The sequence below is a fragment of the Marmota flaviventris genome, chromosome 7, assembly GCF_047511675.1.
Source record: "Marmota flaviventris isolate mMarFla1 chromosome 7, mMarFla1.hap1, whole genome shotgun sequence".
NCBI lineage: Eukaryota > Metazoa > Chordata > Mammalia > Rodentia > Sciuridae > Marmota > Marmota flaviventris.
In genome coordinates this window covers 125,590,656-125,608,594 of record NC_092504.1, presented here as the reverse complement: position 1 = coordinate 125,608,594, position 17,939 = coordinate 125,590,656, and the positions used below count along the sequence as shown (strand labels likewise).

General features: G+C 33.0%; 1 protein-coding gene across 1 annotated transcript in view; it reads left to right on the top strand.

The window, feature by feature from the left end:
- The window catches only part of Usp38 (ubiquitin specific peptidase 38), a 33,430-nt gene extending 19,418 nt beyond the window's left edge, over positions 1-14,012 (top strand). Inside the window, exons 7-10 of the mRNA XM_027926677.2 lie at positions 2,863-2,956; positions 5,421-5,527; positions 6,339-7,701; positions 12,348-14,012. Of these exons, the coding sequence (XP_027782478.2) occupies positions 2,863-2,956; positions 5,421-5,527; positions 6,339-7,701; positions 12,348-12,509 (1,726 nt within the window). The 3' untranslated portion in view covers positions 12,510-14,012. The remainder of the gene's footprint in view (positions 1-2,862; positions 2,957-5,420; positions 5,528-6,338; positions 7,702-12,347) is intronic.
- The last annotated feature ends 3,927 nt before the right edge of the window (positions 14,013-17,939 follow it).

The window sequence follows — 17,939 nt, the reverse complement described above, 5'->3', positions numbered from 1 at the left end:
AAGCTTTTATAAGTTGTTATGGCTGCCTAGAAGAGACAAAAACTATTAGATATAGAGTTCGTTTTCAGTTATTGCTTAGCCCCAGATTATAGCGTGAGCACTAAGGTGTTTTACATATGGGTTAGTGTTTTATTTTTTTTTCTTCTTTGTGTGTGTGTGTGTGTGTGTGTGTGTGTGTGTGTATGTTTAAGAAAAGATGTACTCAGGCTCAACTAACCCTAAGCATAAGATTGAAGAATCTATATCTGACCACCAGAGGTCATCCACTGAGCCATCTCATTTTACAGATGACAGAAAGCAGAGACCAAAGCAATTATAACTGGCAAGAAAAATTGAGAGAGTACATTTTGCTGTGCAGTGGCCAATAATCTCAGAATAGGAAGACAGCGTATTTTATTTCTTAGATACTAAATGAATTCTTTTTCATGGCTTTAAAAAAATTACTAAATGTACAAATATATAAAATAAACATCACACACACCCATTCCCAAAGGCACAGTTTTGTGTGCATTATTCATTCCAGATTTTTTTGGTATAGTCATTAGCCTATATCTAATACAAAAACAGTGTCATTGTTTTTTTAAAAAATTTTGCAGAGAATCCTATTTATAAATTCTTTTTTAGTCCACTTGTTTTGTCATTTAATAATTTGTGTTAGAAATGTTCCCATTGTGGGGCAGTACATATCTATGTCACTCTGAATTAAATCATTATCATGATTTATTTAACCATATTCCTGTTGACCAAATTATTAAATTACTTTTAAATCCATTTTTGGTCATTATGAGCATTTCTCATATGCAGATAGGCAGGATTTTCTTTGAACAGGGTATGCCAGATTGCTCCGCAAAAGGTTGTAGCATTTTGAACTTACATACTAAAATCTGGTTGTACCTATGACTGTCTGTACCTCTGGAAGTACTTTATATAATCAGTCTTACTTTTATCCCAATCTGAGTAATTTCTTTTGTTTTTATGTTTTATAAAAATTAGGGTCGGGCTGTGGCTTAGTGGTAGAGCGCTTGCCTAACATGTGTGAGGCACTGAATTCGATCCTCAGCACCACATAAACAAACAAAATAAAGATATTTAAAATATAAATATACACACACACATACACACAAAAAAAATATATATATACATACAAAAAAATAGAGTCTTACTGTTTTCCCCAGGTTGACCTGGAACTCAGCCTCCTATGTAGTAGCTGGGACTAAAAGGAACATGCCACTGCACTTTCCTCTTCTTTTTGTTTTAATTTGCATATTATTGACCATTATGGTTTTTTTCTTTTCTATTTTTCTTTGTTCATTTGCTTTTCTTTCTTAATAACCTGTTCTTTTGCATCTTTCTGCTGGGTTTTCTTCTTTTTTGTGTTGATTCATTTATACTCTGCATGATAATCCTTATTACATGCTTTCTTCTAATTACATGAATCAATTTTTTATAGTCTTATTTGTTTGTTTATTTTTTGTACCAGAAATTGAACTCAGGAGCACTCCACCACTGAGCCACATCCCTAGCCCTGTTTTGTATTTATATTAAAGACAGGGTCTCACTGAGTTGCTAACAGTTTGCTTTTGCTGAAGCTAGCTTTGAACTTGGGATCCTCCTGCCTCAGCCTCCCGAGCCACTGGGATTACAAGTGTGCACCACTACACCCAGCTATTTATATAGATTTTTTTTTAATGTAGTCAAATCTGCCAGTTTTTGTTTATAGCACCTGTGATTTAGAAAGCCCTTACCCTCTAAAATTTCCCCTTTTGTTTTTAAGTACTTTATTAGTTTTGTATTTGCTTTAATTTCTTTATCCAACATGACATTTGTGATGTTACAAAATCTTGCCTACTTCTATTTTTTCCACATGGGTAACCAATTGTTCCTATACTATTTTTTAATATTCTTTTCCCAAGCTATGCTATACCACACTCTTTAAAATCACTCCAATTTTATTGTGTTTTGATGACAGCATATTTTTATTTCATGCATATTTAAAAGTTTCTTATCTAAGATATAAATGAGTAGCCTAGTTATATATACTAATCCAGGCAATAGGAATAATATGGGAGAGCACATAGGTCATTGCCAGGCCATGTAGTTAAGTGTTCGTTTATTATCATTCCCTTCTTCCCTCTTCACTGTGTTACATACAGTTAGGTAACTTTGTTAGGCAAAAAAAAAACTGTCACATAAATAACGTTTTACTCTAAGCATAAGTTGTTTTGTTTGTTTTGTTTTTTGGGTTTTGGTTTGGCGGGGGGAGGTGGGGTTAGTATCGGTGAGTCAATCCAGGAGTGCTTAACCATTAAGCCACATCCCTAGCCCTATTTTTTGTTGTTGTTGTTTTATTTAGAGACAGGATCTCACTGAATTGCTTAGTACCTTACCAAGTTGCTGAGGCTGGCTTTGAACTTTGCATCCTCTTGCCTCAGCCTCCTAAGCCACTGAGATTACAGGCATGTACCACTGCATCCAGCTAAGCATAAGTTTTAATTTAAGAAAATGAATTTATGCTAATAGCTTCTTTTTAGCTTTTTTAAAAAATTTATTATGTAAATTTTTTATTTATCTATGACAGTAGAATGCATTATAATTCTTATTACATATATAGAGCACAACTTTTCATATCTCTGGTTGTATACATAGTATATTCACACCAATTCGTGTCTTCATACATGTACTTTGGATAGTAATGATCATCACATTCCACCATCATTAATTACCCCATGCCCCATCCCTTCCCCTCCAACCCCTCTGCCCTATTCTTTTTAGCTTTTTAAAGATACTTTTGTAAAAAAAAAAAAAAAATGCTTGTGTATATATTTATAGAGATATATTGCATTATATTTTATTCTCCTTCAGTTTCAGGAGACAAGTATTATCTTTAAATCTAAACGGGTGCAATTCATTAATGAAAAAATTACAGCATCTTTTTGCCTTTTTGGCTCATACACAGGTGAGTGTATGTGTGTATAGTAGTATATGCTAACTGTGATGATAATATTCTTTGAACTTCACATATGCCAAACCTTTTTAACTGAAGTAGTACTGCCTAATATATCAGAATATGCCAAGTTTTTATCCCCATTCCCTCCACTTCCCATTCTTATTGATAAATATTATAGAGACCTACTGTTCTAAGCACTGTTATATGTAAAATCCAATTTCCTATCAAATAAAGAATCTATCATGAAGAAATCATTTTAAATGCATTTTTAATAGTTTACAGATACTAAATTAATGGATTTGCATAGAAATGAGCAACTAAAGTAATTGTGTGGTGCCAGACTTTTTTACCCCTCCCTTTTCTTATATATATATATCCTTCATTATGACTAAAGATTTTTGTAGAACTGTTTATGTGTTGAGTTCTAAAGCTTAAAATTTATCATGATATTTTATGTATATAGATTAATTCAAGGAAATGAATTTATGCTAATAGAAAAAGGTCATATATAGTAAATATTCAACAGAATATTTTTGGAGAGATACAATACATAGTCTATGATAAGCAAAGGGAATCCTATGTTCAGTGAACTTGTTGCTTAGGTTTTGAACATACACAGACAAATGATATATATTACTTTAATGTATTATTTTCTGGTTTTCCTCTGATTGCTATTGACTCACAGAAATCTTAAAGAGTAGTTGGTAATTAGAGCCAGAAGAAAAAAAAAGATTCACAATTGATGAGATTAAGTTGTTTCCCATCTACAAACTGAGAAATGTCTCAAGTCTAACTTCTTACATGAAAATGATTGAAATAGGATTGACAGAATAATGATGGCCTATGAGTACTGATGTTCTCAGAGAGATCATTTTATTAGTCTTCATCTGAGAGAAATATGCCAACAAATTAAATTTAACATGTCAGGACCAAGAGAAATGAAAACTCTTTCTTCTCTCCTCTTTGTTTTCCTAGTGATTTTTTTTCTGTACTTGATTTATCGTTACTCTACATTTACTATATTATAGATATATATGTATATGTGTACATATGTATATTTATATAGATATATGTATACTATATTAACTTACTAAATCAGAGCTACTAAGAAAAAACTCTAGGAGGTTCCCCATTCCCAAGAAAAGAAGAAAGAAACTAACGAGAGATCCTAATTAAAGTTCTGTCACAGTTGAGACCTTCTTGATTGGGTAGCAGACTGGCAAGGATTATTTTAGGTAGGTAGATTTCCCTAAATAATTAAAGTTTTTTTCTTATAAATAATAAAGCTAATATTTACTGAGCATTTAAATTTTCTAGCCCTGTGGTAAGTCATTTATCTCTTAATCCTCAAAACCAGTCTATCAGTATATCCCCAGTTTGCTGGAAAAAAAAAAAAATGTTTAAGTTATCTGCTCAGGGTCATGCAAACAAGTAGCAGGATTAGGATATGAATTAAATAGCTCTGAAACTTATGCTAAATCAGTATGCCAAACTCCCTTCTTGCAAAATGCTATAAACACCCCTAATTTGAATAAAATTTTCTTTAACTGAGGAGGATTCCATTATTATATACTAAATATATTCAAAATATCAAGAGAATTTCAGATTTTTCAAGTTATAATTATATTTTTCATACACCTACTCAGCTTTTTTGTGTGTGTATGTGGAAAAATCCAGTATTTGAACCTAGATTAATTTAATCCAGAGTCTAAGATCAACTACTAGATTGAACTGCCTATCTGCGCTTTTAAAAAGAAAACAAAAGCCAGGGACTTTCCTGTAATCCCAGAGGCTCTGAAGGCCAAGACAGGACAATCTTGAGTTCAAAGCCAGCCTCAGCAACTTAGTGAGGCACTTAGCAACTCAGCAAGACCCTGTTTCTAAAAAAGGTGCTAGGGATGTGGTTTAGTGGTAAGTTTCCCTGGGTTGTATCTCTGGTATTAAAAGAAAAAACAAAACTAGCAAGGTCCCTAACCAGTGTGTTCACATTCTGTACATTTAAGACATGTACCCAAGCAAGGAAATTTTCAACTAAAGCAGGTAGTTGCCTGGCTCTGTAGACCATTCACCATATTATATTGTCCACAATATATATTCATTACGCTTTCATTTAAAAAAAAATTAGGGACTCAAACACAGTTATCATAGAGAGGTAATAGTATTTCAAGAGTTAGAGAAACCTGGGTTCTAATGTAATCCCTCTACTCACTTAGTTGTATGACCTTGGACAAGCCCCATAGTTTCTGAAGTTTCTGTTCTTTACAGAGTGAGAAGGTGGGACTAAAGATTGCCTATATTTATTTCTAACTAGTTTTATATGCTTTCAGGTTGCTCCATGTCTCTGGCTTTTTTAGAAAAGGCTGAGTGCAATGTAATTTTAAATAATCTTTATTAAACATTAGATATTAAGATTTCAGTTACTTTTGGTTCATGCTATAATACTTCCTTGTATTTTCTGTGCTGCTATCTAAAGAGGGAAGCATATGCACCTCGGATATTCTTTGAGGCTTCCAGACCTCCATGGTTTACTCCCAGATCACAACAAGACTGTTCTGAATACCTCAGGTTTCTGCTTGACAGGTAAAAAGTATTTTTAAAATATAACTTGAATGTGTCTTCTCATAACAGTTTCTTTCTATTTAATATTGTTTTTACTTTTGAAAACATTTCAGGTACTTATCTAGCATTTATTGTGTACTTTTTTAAGTTTACTTTTGTTTTTAATTTGGTTTTGTTTCCCACCCCCCACCCCCCCGGATTTTTGTACTTCAGATCAGCTGTTATCAAAATGTAATATGAGTTACTATCAAAATAATATAAATGGGTTGCTTAGTTATTTTTAAGAATACAAAGGGGTGCTAGGACCTCAAAGTTTAAGAACCATTCCTTTAGACCATTTATAATTGTAAGCATAGGGTACATTTTACTGTATCCTTACCACTGAATGAACAAAACTTACAATCTTCTTGTGTCTCCTTGTCTTTGCTCCCTTCTGTTGTATGAATGTCAAAGTTAGTTGGTCTTAACCTGTGCAACCTCCCTTTCTTTCAGCTAAGGATATATTAGTGGTTTCTTTGTGCCAAACATCTCTGAGATCTCAAGCAGACAAAAATATATGAGACAATAAGGGACATATATACCTAATTGTAATATAATACATGCTATAAAATAGCCTTATGAAGAAAGTATAATGAGAATATAGAGTAGTAATTACCCCTTAACTTTTCTTCTAGATTCTGTAACTATTCAGTATTCTTCTTGATTAGAAGAAGAGAAACTTGGTTTTTATATTGATTAAAAATAATTTATATTTTAAGCCACCAATATTGTTAAATAGAAATGATATTTTAACGTAAGTAAAGTAGTGATATACTGATATATTCTCCCTCAGGCTCCATGAAGAAGAGAAGATCTTGAAAGTTCAATCCTCATACAAGTCTTCTGAAAGTCTGGGGTACAGTGAAACTTCTTTACAGGAAGTAGCCAGTAAGGCAGCTGTACTGACAGAGACCCCTTGCACAAGCGACAGTGAGAAGACTTTAATAGAAAAAATGTTTGGAGGAAAATTACAGACTCACATATGTTGCTTGAACTGCAGGAGTACCTCACAAAAAGTGGAAGCCTTCACGGATCTTTCACTGGCCTTTTGTCCTTCCCCTGCTATGGAAGACTTGTCTTTCCAAGATCCAGCATCATTATCCAATACACAAGATGGCAGCTTAATGCAAGCCAGTGTATCTGGTCCTTCAGAAGAACCAGTAGTTTATAATCCAGCAACAGCTGCCTTTGTCTGTGATTCAGTTATGAATGAAAGAACAATAGGTGGTCCTCCTGATGGGTTTCACTATACTGAAAACAGTTCTGTCCCTAATGAATCTCCCAAGATTCTTATCAGTAAAGATGTACCTCAGAAACCAGGAGGTGAGACCACACCTTCAGTAACTGACTTACTAAATTATTTTTTGGCTCCAGAGATTCTTACTGGTGACAACCAATATTATTGTGAAAACTGTGCCTCTCTGCAGAATGCTGAGAAAACTATGCAAATCACGGAGGAACCCGAATACCTTATTCTTACTCTCCTGAGATTTTCCTATGATCAGAAGTATCATGTGAGAAGAAAAATTTTAGACAATGTGTCACTGCCACTGGTTTTGGAGTTGCCAGTTAAAAGAACTACTTCTTTCTCTTCATTGTCAGAAAGTTGGTCTGTAGATGTTGATTTCACTGATATTGGTGAGAACCTAGCTAAAAAATTAAAGCCTTCTGGAACTGAAGAAGCTTTCTGTCCAAAGTTGGTCCCCTACCTATTAAGTTCTGTTGTGGTTCACTCTGGTATATCCTCTGAAAGTGGGCATTACTATTCTTATGCCAGAAACATCACAGGTGCAGAGTCTTCATACCAGATGTGCCACCAGCCTGAAAATCTCACATTAGCACCCTCCCAGAGTCATATACTAAGCAGAGATAGTCCCAGTGCAATTATTGAACAGGATTTGGAAAGTAAGGAAATGTCAAAAGAATGGTTTTTATTTAATGACAGCAGAGTGACATTCACTTCATTTCAGTCAGTCCAGAAAATTACAAGTAGGTTTCCAAAAGATACTGCATATGTGCTTCTGTATAAAAAACAGAACACCACTCATGGTTTAAGTGGTAACAGTCCAACCAGTGGACTCTGGGTAAATGGAGACCCACCTCTTCAGAAGGAACTTATGGATGCTATAACAAAGGACAATAAACTATATTTACAGGTAAGTTGAAAATATCTTTATTATTTGTGGAAAATATTACACAATTGATAGGTGGTTAATTGAGTGGCCAGATTTTGAAATCCAACTTGACTTACACATTTTCAAGGAATTCTGAAACTTGATTCTGGATTTATATAAAATGAGCTCAACCTATATAATTCAATTATTATACTTTCTAATTATTGGGAAGTAGTTGTGAAAAGTGGCAATTAGATTCAACATAGAAGACCTATTTTGTTTTTATTTATGAAAGCTCTATTTTTAGTTAGAAAAGATGATGTAAAATCATGCCATACAGAAACCCTTTCCCTTCATCCACCCTCGGGAAATGACTGGTAAATTTGGTGTTCATTCCTGCAAGTTCTTTGTGTAAATATTTTAAGGTCTGTGTGTTGACATTCAGATGGACAAAATAAAGGATATTAAAAAGGAGAAAATATATAAAGAAAGGGTGTTTGTATTTTTGAGCATCTGGGCAATAAAATCAATGAGATAATAGCACAGTTAGTAAATAAAAGCCATGGCATAAATGCTTCAAATGAGATAAATTTGCTTATTTTAATATATTTTTTTCAAGGAGTATTTTATTTACTTTAAAGTTAGTAATGGTCATGTTACAAGTGTTTTTCTTTGAAACCTTCCAACTTTCGGTTTAAAAAAAAAAAAGACCAGTAGCAAATTATAGGTGGAATTGTAGAAAAGGAGATTATAGGTGTAGTAACTGGGTAGTTCAAATTATTTTATGAGTTTAAATTAGTAAATTTCTAAAACTTTTGTGTTTGAAAGTCACAAAACTAAAAGATACAAGCAGAATAAAAGAAGAAATGGGCATTATAGTACTGATTTTTAGAGGTAAATTTTCTCAAGAGCTTTCAAATTTCCTGCATTATAAAATACCCAAATAATGACACATTTTTAAAGGATGACAGCAATGTTCTGAAGTGACACGTAAATAATTAACTTTACAGAAAAAAATAGGAATTCAGAATGTTTGTTAGAATTGATTCACTACCAAAGACTAACACCAGTTAAGTGGTTTATTATCTAGATAATAGAAATAGAATGTATTCACTCATATTCTTCTTGTTATATGTAAGCACTAGTTATTAATTATCTTGATTCTTAAAGATTAGAGAAGTAGAGCAGAGAATTAAGTTGAAATAGAAAATTTCTACCAAGTGTAGACAAATAAGGCCCAGGGCGATCCTGACTTTTAGAAATATGCAGAAGGTTATTTACATACCAGTGATTGGGCAGAATATTATATTTATCAAATATTTGGAAAGACAAGGAACTACTCTAATTTCTGTAATTAGAGTGTCAAAGACTATTACAGCCATAATGACTATTACATTGCCACCTAGATTTTCCAGTTTAACCATCTTGCTATCTTCCCCATTACATCCTGATTATAGTGTTTGAGCATGAGCAGCCGTTCTTTTTTTTTTTTAAGAGAGAGAGAGAGGGAAAGAAAGAATTTTTTAATATTTATTTTTAGTTTTCAGCTAACACAACATCTTTGTTTGTATGTGGTGCTGAGGATCGAACCCGGGCCGCATGCATGCCAGGGAAGCACGCTACCTCTTGAGCCACATCCCCAGCCCCAAGATTCAAACAGGCCATTCTTTTTATTTTTTTTTTAATATTGTTTTTTACTTATTGATAGGCCTTTATTTATTTTTTTATATATGGTACTGAGGATTGAACCCAGTGCCTCGCACATGCTAGGCAAGGGTTCTACCACTGAGCTACAACACCAGCCACCCATTATTTTTTAAGACTCTTATATTAAATAAAGAAAAGGCATCATGTAGTTTGTGAATAGTTTTTCAGTGTTGTACAATTGTCCTAAACCCCATCTTAAGTCTCAGATTGGTTAGTTGTTTAAAACGTATTGCCAAATTTTACAGTAAGGTATTTATTTAAGAATATTTAGACTGGCTATTAAAACTTTACTATCAAAATGCCTTTTTAAAGCAAATTATAATGATAAACAGTAAACTTTTAAATAAGAACTTAAATATAATGTAGATTGTAATTATTTACTTTCAAATACAGTGGTGTAATTGATGAAGACTTTAATTGTAAAGTTTCTCATACCATCTAACCAAATCATTCTGGTATTTTAAGTTTGTGGTAAGAGGCTATCTTGTTTATTCTGTTATGCTGATGAACATATCTAGTAATTGCCAGTAATGGGAATGTCTGTGGTTGAGATCTTACGTACAGCAGTTTTTTAGGTGTCAGTTTTTCAGTTTTGAACACATAGAGTATGTATGTGTATTTTGAGTTTTGCACTTAGTTTTGAGGTATAATTTAAATTTGTGCTTATTTCCTAGCACGTACTTCATATTACAAAGCATTTTGTGCTTTATAATAGATAACTATGTCTAGGATATAGGATGTAAGAAATAGCAGTGTACCGATTTATAAAAAGTTGTTGAAACTCAAATAGTAAAAGGATCTTCCTCTTCATATATTTCTTTCCCTTCAATCCAACTTCCACTAGTAGTAGATACTCTGTTGTTTTATTGTCCCAATTACAAAAACTAAACCTTTGATTAGGATGCAGTAAGATAAAGACTACGTAAATACCACCAGCATTGCAGAGTGGAAATCACCAGCCATCAGGCCCACATTGACCACAGGCAGAGTTTTCTAGCTTTTGCTTGTTTTCTTTGTTTCTTTGAAGGAGGTGGTAGTTTAATTTCTTAATTTTTTTATCATACATAAAGAAAAGTATATATAATATATATGGTTTAAAGAAAAATAAAAGGGAGGAATTTAATGTCAACAGTTTTACTTGATGGATAGATCTAAATATACTATAATCTGTCCCAAAGCAACAGTAACGCCTTTCTATAGCTTCAATTTTGGTCTGCTACTGAAATTAGAATTAATTTGAATACTTGCTATAAATTTGTGATATAAATTATATATGCTATGAGAATTGATTTTAACATTGTACACAATGTCTCTTCTTTATTAAAAGAAATAAAATGAAAGGTATATTTTCTGCTTTGATTCATAAACTCATCTTCTGAAAACAGAAAACTATACAAAAAAGAAACATTCTGGGGATGCTTTTATGTCTTGAAATATGAATTTTGTAGGTGTTAGAAGCAGTGGGGTTATTAGCTTAAAACAAAGTCTAGGTTAAAAACTATTATATCTTTTGGAAGCAGAACTTCTGGAACACTCCCTTGCATATTCAAGCTCCTTAGGGAATACATCTATATATGAAACCATAGTTCCTTAGATATAGAGTTATGGTTTCATTGCTGATTTGAACAGCTTAATATAAAGATAGAGCACTGAGGATTTTGTTGTTTTTATTTTAGTCTTTTTCTGAGGTATGCTTTTCTGTCAAAAAAATACATTTTTTAATAATATACATTGAATATCTACTATATCATCTGAAAAATGACTATGTGGGAGCTAACAATTATGAATACAGTAAATGACACAGTAGATGAAAACAATGTTTTCAAAAATATTCTACAAATTAAGTTTTAGAAGCCCTTTCAGGTTAATTAGGCCATTAAGGACTTCTTATTCAAAGTTCCTTTTAGCTATAAAAATATGTGATTCATAAAGAGGGATTCATAAAAATTTTAGCTAGAAATTATAAAATAAGATTGCCTTTCCAGATGGCAGAGTCTCGGGGCTTTAAGTTGAAACATGGGATATCATACAGTTGTGGCTAATGTCAGCTGGTTTTCAGAATTCTTCAGGGTAGTTCTGCTGACAAGCAAAGGGCTATGCTTGTTAGCAGTGGCTTTTAGACCTTATTGGATCAACTCCATTTGAAGTCAATAGACCTTCTTCCAGAAAATGGGCACATATCAGTATATTCTGTGTACTATTTAAAGGAGTTTGTGGTTCCCTAATTTTAAAATCCAGTTTCACACCTTGCCAAATGAATATGACATTATTTACTCACATTATTCCTTTTGAATCCATGCACCAACTAGCATTCTAATATGAAATTATTGATATTATTGAACACCTAATATGTGTCATAAATAAATAAGACTGATTCCTGATAAAAATTCTAATAATCTGGTAGGGAAAAGTAATAAGTACTACTATTATAAAGAGATAGACTTCATTTTACTTCTCAGTTGTTTTTGAAATCTGTCTTAGTGTTAAGAAGTAGCCTAAGGGAAGGGTGAGAAAAAATGCAAGGTGTTTCTTTTCAACTTTTACTGTAATCTCTCACTTCCAAAATAGCTCCAGGTGATAAAGTATAGAAAACCCACGGTTAGAATCTTTGAATTCTGTTTTATGTAGAAGAAGAAATTCTTCCTATAAAAGAGTGTTGCAGGGGCTGTAATATTTTCTATAAAGAAGTTGTATGTCTTAGGGGCTACAGTTTATTATAAAGTGAGATCTTGAAACGTTCTATGTTTTGAGATATGTCATTCTGTGGAGTTACATGAGGATTTTGCTCTCTGCCTTATTTGTTCCAAAGGTGATTATGTACTTCAGTAGGATTTGGTAAGGATTAATGTCAATATTTTTAAAGTAATTGAGATTTGAAAGATGCTTATTAAAGATTAAGGCAGCTTTAGAATATTTGTTTGGCAATATACCTATCCATGTACTTAGCATTTTATCTTTATAAGAACTATTTTTAATTTTAGGAACAAGAGTTGAATGCTCGAGCCCGGGCCCTGCAAGCTGCATCTGCTTCCTGTTCATTTCGGCCCAATGGATTTGATGACAATGACCCACCAGGAAGCTGTGGACCAACTGGTGGAGGGGGTGGGGGAGGATTTAATACAGTTGGCAGACTCGTATTTTGATCCCGAGAGTGTCCAAAATGCACTTGGTCACAAAATATCTAATACTACGACTGTTAAAATGTCAGACTGTAACAAATATCATACCTATCTTTTATTTTTCTTTTCATTAGACCCTTGTACTTTAAGAACACACATACAGTGCTTGTTTTTATTTTATTGACAATACATTTATCAACAAAATGCATCATGGGAAAAAAATCTACCTCTTAAGATTCCATTTGCATTATGGTTAGTCATGCTTGACCAAAAATGTTCAGAGGAAACAATGTACCTGGTCCCTAATTAAGCTGCACTAAATTTGGTAGAAGCATTTAAGTGGTCTATCTTGGGTTCTACTGAACAAAAAAATACATAATTCACTTAGCATTCTTTATACAAAAATCAATGCTAGAAGTAAGAAATGTTGTTTTAAAGAAATTCCTTTATTTCTTGGGTAGTTGCCCAGTTATTAAATTCAAGTCTTTGAAAATACTAGAGATGATCCAGTCTCTAATGAAGGCAATAACAAAATTTATCAAACTATAGTACTTTTCAGGTTTCTGTTTAGTGCTATCTTCAGTATCACTGTATCTGCATTTCAAGTACAGATGTTTTAAAAAAAGGATTATTTATACATATTACTGAATTGATTTTAAGAAAGGTGCATGATCCTGTAGAAGCAATGTTTTTACCTAAAAATTGCTAACTTTGTAGTATTTCTAATTGTTCAAGAATTTTAAACTTATATTTCAGGGAGTATCATCTGTATTTTGAAGGAGGTGAGTTCTGTATGTGCCTTGCAGTACTGTAATTCAAAAATAGGAATCTTTGGCTGCAGAAAAGTTTTTTAAAAAATGAAATCTTAGGAAGTAATTTTTGTGCTAACATTACAATTGTAATTTTTTGAAAGGTATTAGATTTTTCCAGAAGCAAAATCTGATGGTTCTAAATCAGTAAGTATAATAGTCAATTTTTAACTCTTAGAAAAATTCAAAGGAAGTGAACTTAGTTAAGTAAAAAATCTTTTTTGATTTGTTACTTAATCCTCAAAACATTAAACATTGTTAACATATCTTTGGAGTTGTATATTTGGAATTTTTGGGGTTTTTTTGAGTTATGTTTTCCACAATTGTTTCTATTTCTTAGTTTCAGATACAATGTGAAAATGCCAGTCCCTACCATCACACATTATGTTTGGTCAGGAAACTGGAAGCATGTCAGTTCTCCTGGGTTTTGATTATATAGTATTCAAGAGTTATCCCAAATATCCTCCTTCCTGAAGGTTTTAACTTATCCATGGTTGTGCATTGTTCTAAAGATTGGTCGCATATTTATTTTGAAAACATTTTAAGGAAATAAGGTTCTTTGGTGATTCGGGGTTTATCTTTTTTCCCAAGCTCTTGTGGCAGCAGTTAAAAACAACCACCTCCTCTTCATTCCACTACTTCCCCACTCCTAACCTGTGTCTAATCACCCAGAAGATTAAGAAAATTGATTAAAACTGGCAATGCTTTACAGAATTAATCAACATTTGTCTTCTCTGTAAATGAACGAACCAGAAAGATTTTTATCATACTTTCCTGTGGCTTCCTTTGACCTAATAGTGATTTTTTAGTTACCCTGAGTGTCTGAGTTACCCTGTGTGTTCAGTTATCCACTGGCTGCAAAATAATTTATAATCAGATTATAGCAGTTTTAGCATTTATTGAAATTAATGAAGTCATTTAATGCTTGAATTAATATTGGGTTAAAATGCTTCTAGAAAATTCTTTATAGTCAATAAGACACAGTTTTATCCTTGAGTATCAAGAATTTCCAGGATTTTTTTTTTCTTTTTTATAGTGCTAGATACTGAATCCAGGGGCTCTCTACTATGAGCTATATCCCCAAACCTTTTATTTTTTCTTTTGAGATAGAGTCTCACTAAGTTATGAGGCTATCCTCAAATTGGTGAGCCTCCTGCCTCAGCCTCCTAGGTAGCTGGGATTACAGGTGTGTACCACTGTGCCTAGCTCAATGATTTTTATGTATTAAGATAATATGTATTGAATTTTCAAAATGATAAAGATTAAATTCTAGCAATATAGTAATACTGAGTTGATTTCAAAGAGTAAAAATACAGTAATACTCTGGACACAAAGGTACACACCTATAATCCCATTGACTTCAGAGGCTGAGGCAGGAGGATCACAATTTCAAAGCCAGCTTTAGCAATAGCGAGGCACGAAGCAACTCAGTGAGGCTTTGTCTCTAATAAAATACAAAATAGGGCTGGGGATATGGCTCAGTGGTCAAGTGCCCCTGAGTTCAATCCCCAGTACCCAAAAAAGTAAGAAAGAACATATTACACTACAAACAAAAATAAAAGGCTGGAAATTTGAGTTTCTTATCCTCAAAGATGTTTGTTGACACATTGAGAAAAGTATTATTTTTTTTCCAGAGAGATATTCTAAGAAGGAAATACTTCTGATGTTGTCTCATAGGCCCTCATAACCTGTCCGCTAGCAGGTGCTCCTGCAGCTCTGACTTAGGACATTTACAGATCATGTTGGAGGATTCTAGCTCATCCCCCATTCAAGCATTATCCCTCTATGTCAGCTGAATAGTCAGGGAAGCTAAAGGACTAGAGAGCCGTGACTTTTGTCTCTGTACTTTAAGATACCAGTAGGATGTAGAAATATAAATCCCTCATGATGTCTAGAGTATCCTTGTGACAGGTTCAAACAGCCTATTAACTCACATCTGGGGAGAAGAAAAATATTGCAAAACTAAATCTCTTCTTTTTATGATAATGCCTTCTACAAAAGTTGTCATCTTTCTTTGTTTTTACCTCTTCAGTGCCGTGCTGTTATAAGTGAGATTGGATGTTTATTCTGTGCCTAGCATAGTTTAAGGAAAAAAATTTGCATAGTCTGTCCAGTTAGTGAAAATCATCATTTTGATGTTTTAGACTTTGTTTCCAAATTTGTACATTATATAATATACTCTATATAAAGAATGGTTTTTCAATGAATATTTCAGAGGAAACACTACTGTGTATTTATATATTATCTTATAAGAATGCTATACCTTATATATCCTTTCACAATCTGTGTTTTTTTTGTATAGAGTTTAGGTTTCTAAAACTAAATATTCCTGAGATGGAGTAATTTATTTACATTTTATAAACTTATTAGGAAATGTGAACTCTTTATTATTAATATCTCAGTGATATCATTTGGAGGAGTAAGGCTAAATCTTGGATAATATAATCCAGTAACTAAAAAGCTTAAATGAAAAATCAGTGGAGTAAAGTATCTCAAGAAAGTTTTTGAAATATTTCTAATCTACAAGGTGTTCCAAATATTCTTAAGTATTTACCAAACTGTCATATGTCTTCAGTGTTGGCCTTATTTTTTTTTAAACTAAGTTAATTTTTGTACAGAGTCCTTTTTTTGAAAATGAACCTCACAATGAATGAGGGATTTAAAAAAAAAAAAAAAAAGTACTTGGAAAAAAAAAACTGCAGCTTTTCCATATGAAAAGGATTCTATAGAAATAATTTTCCAAGAAAGGAGAATCAAAAATTTTATAAGATCAACAATCTGAATTTCAGAAATTCAAAAAGATTTGTTATATAAAACCTTTGGCCCCGATTTTACATAACTCATGTGGATTTAACATTAAAAATAGAATCTAAGAAGTCAGCCAAGTGTATTGCTAGCTCTCTCAGTGTCTGTTATGGCCCGCAGTTGTTTTTCTCTTAACAGATATGTTTTGATGTTTTGCTTTCTGTACTAGACAGACAGACAGACACACACATACACACACACACACACACACCTACCTTAATTTCAGAAGAATGAAAAAATTAACCTTCCCAGATTAAATAGCAATTTTAAACCTTGCATTCATGTGAAAATTACTTGGAGAACTTGGAAAAAATAATACTATGTTCAGGCCTCATCCCAGACCAGTTAAATTATGTGGGGACCAGGCATCCTCATTTTTAAAGTTCCTCTTGCAATTTAAATTTGAAATCTGGCTTAAAAATTTCTGCTCGAAAAGAAATTCTTTTCCTAGGATTTTTATCTTAGGGGACTAATAGTATATGTTAATATTCTACCATGTGCTGTACACTGGCAGGTATTTATGTCTTTTTAATTTATACTAGCCCTGTAAGCTCATTCCACACCTTTCCTCACCCCTTTATGGATAAAGAAAATAAAGACTCAGATTAGGGAATTTGCTCAACATCATTCAACTAGTGAAAAATCAGAACTAAGATCTTAATCCAAGTCTTTAGGGTTTCTAAGTCAGTGCTTTAGTTTGGAGGAACAGTTACAAAGAGAAAAATGTGAGCAAAGGCTTTAAGCAAATTATATAATAAAGGCTTAAGATAAATATTGTGAAATAAAATTCTTCCAATCTGTCTCACCACATCTTGCACCTCTAACATGATTCCTTTAAAAAAATTATAATCTGCTTTGTTAAAACCTTGATATGGTAATCCAAAGGGTTGGGAAGCATGTTTTAGCAGCTCATTTCTGCACCTGTCTATTATCTGCTTACTTAACTAGCCTAATCTCTTCCATCCTTTCTGTTCCCCCTCAATCATTTTGGACCTGTGCATCATTTGACTCAGACAACATCATGTAATTGCCATGTTTAGGCCTTTGCATATGCCCATCTCAGTAGAGCATACCGTTCTCCTTATCCTACTTTCTCTAATTCCAGCTCACTGTTTAATATATTCAAGTCTTATTCTAACTCCCTAAAATTAGTCCCCCTTTCATCCTAGGTTGTATCTAATATTTCTCTTTGAAAAGTCCATACTTTTTAAAAAATATTTTTTGTAGTTGCAGATAGATACAATGTTTTTATTTTGTTTATTTATCTTTATGCAGTGCTGAGGATCGAACCCAGAGCCTCACACATGCTAGGTAAGTGCTCTACCACTGAGCTACAACCCAGTCCCAAAAAGTCCATACTTAATAAAGCTAAATTTGCCCACAAAGACTAATCTTTAACACCCAACATAGATTAAAAGCAGGCCTTGCAAGGATGGAATTCTGGTTAAATTGTGTAAGTAATGTGACTGCATAGAGAACAAAGTTTAATGGTTTTTAAAGGAATAAACCCATTATATACAAAAGTAAAATTCACAATACCCAGCACCTGAACAAAATTTACCAGACCTTCAAAGGAGGAAGAAAAGGTAATTCATACCAAGGAGATAAACCAATCAATAGAAACAGCTGCAGAAATTATGGGAAAAGGGGAATGGAATTTGCAAACTAGGAGCTTAAAAGGAATGTCAAAAAAAAACATCAATACAATAGAGAGAGAGAGAAATGGCAGATCCAAGAGTTCAGCCAACCTCCAGCGGAATAAACAAAACCACACCAAGGCACTCCACTTTTTAATCACTTTAAAATGGTCATAAAGAGAGAAACTCTTAAAAACAACTAG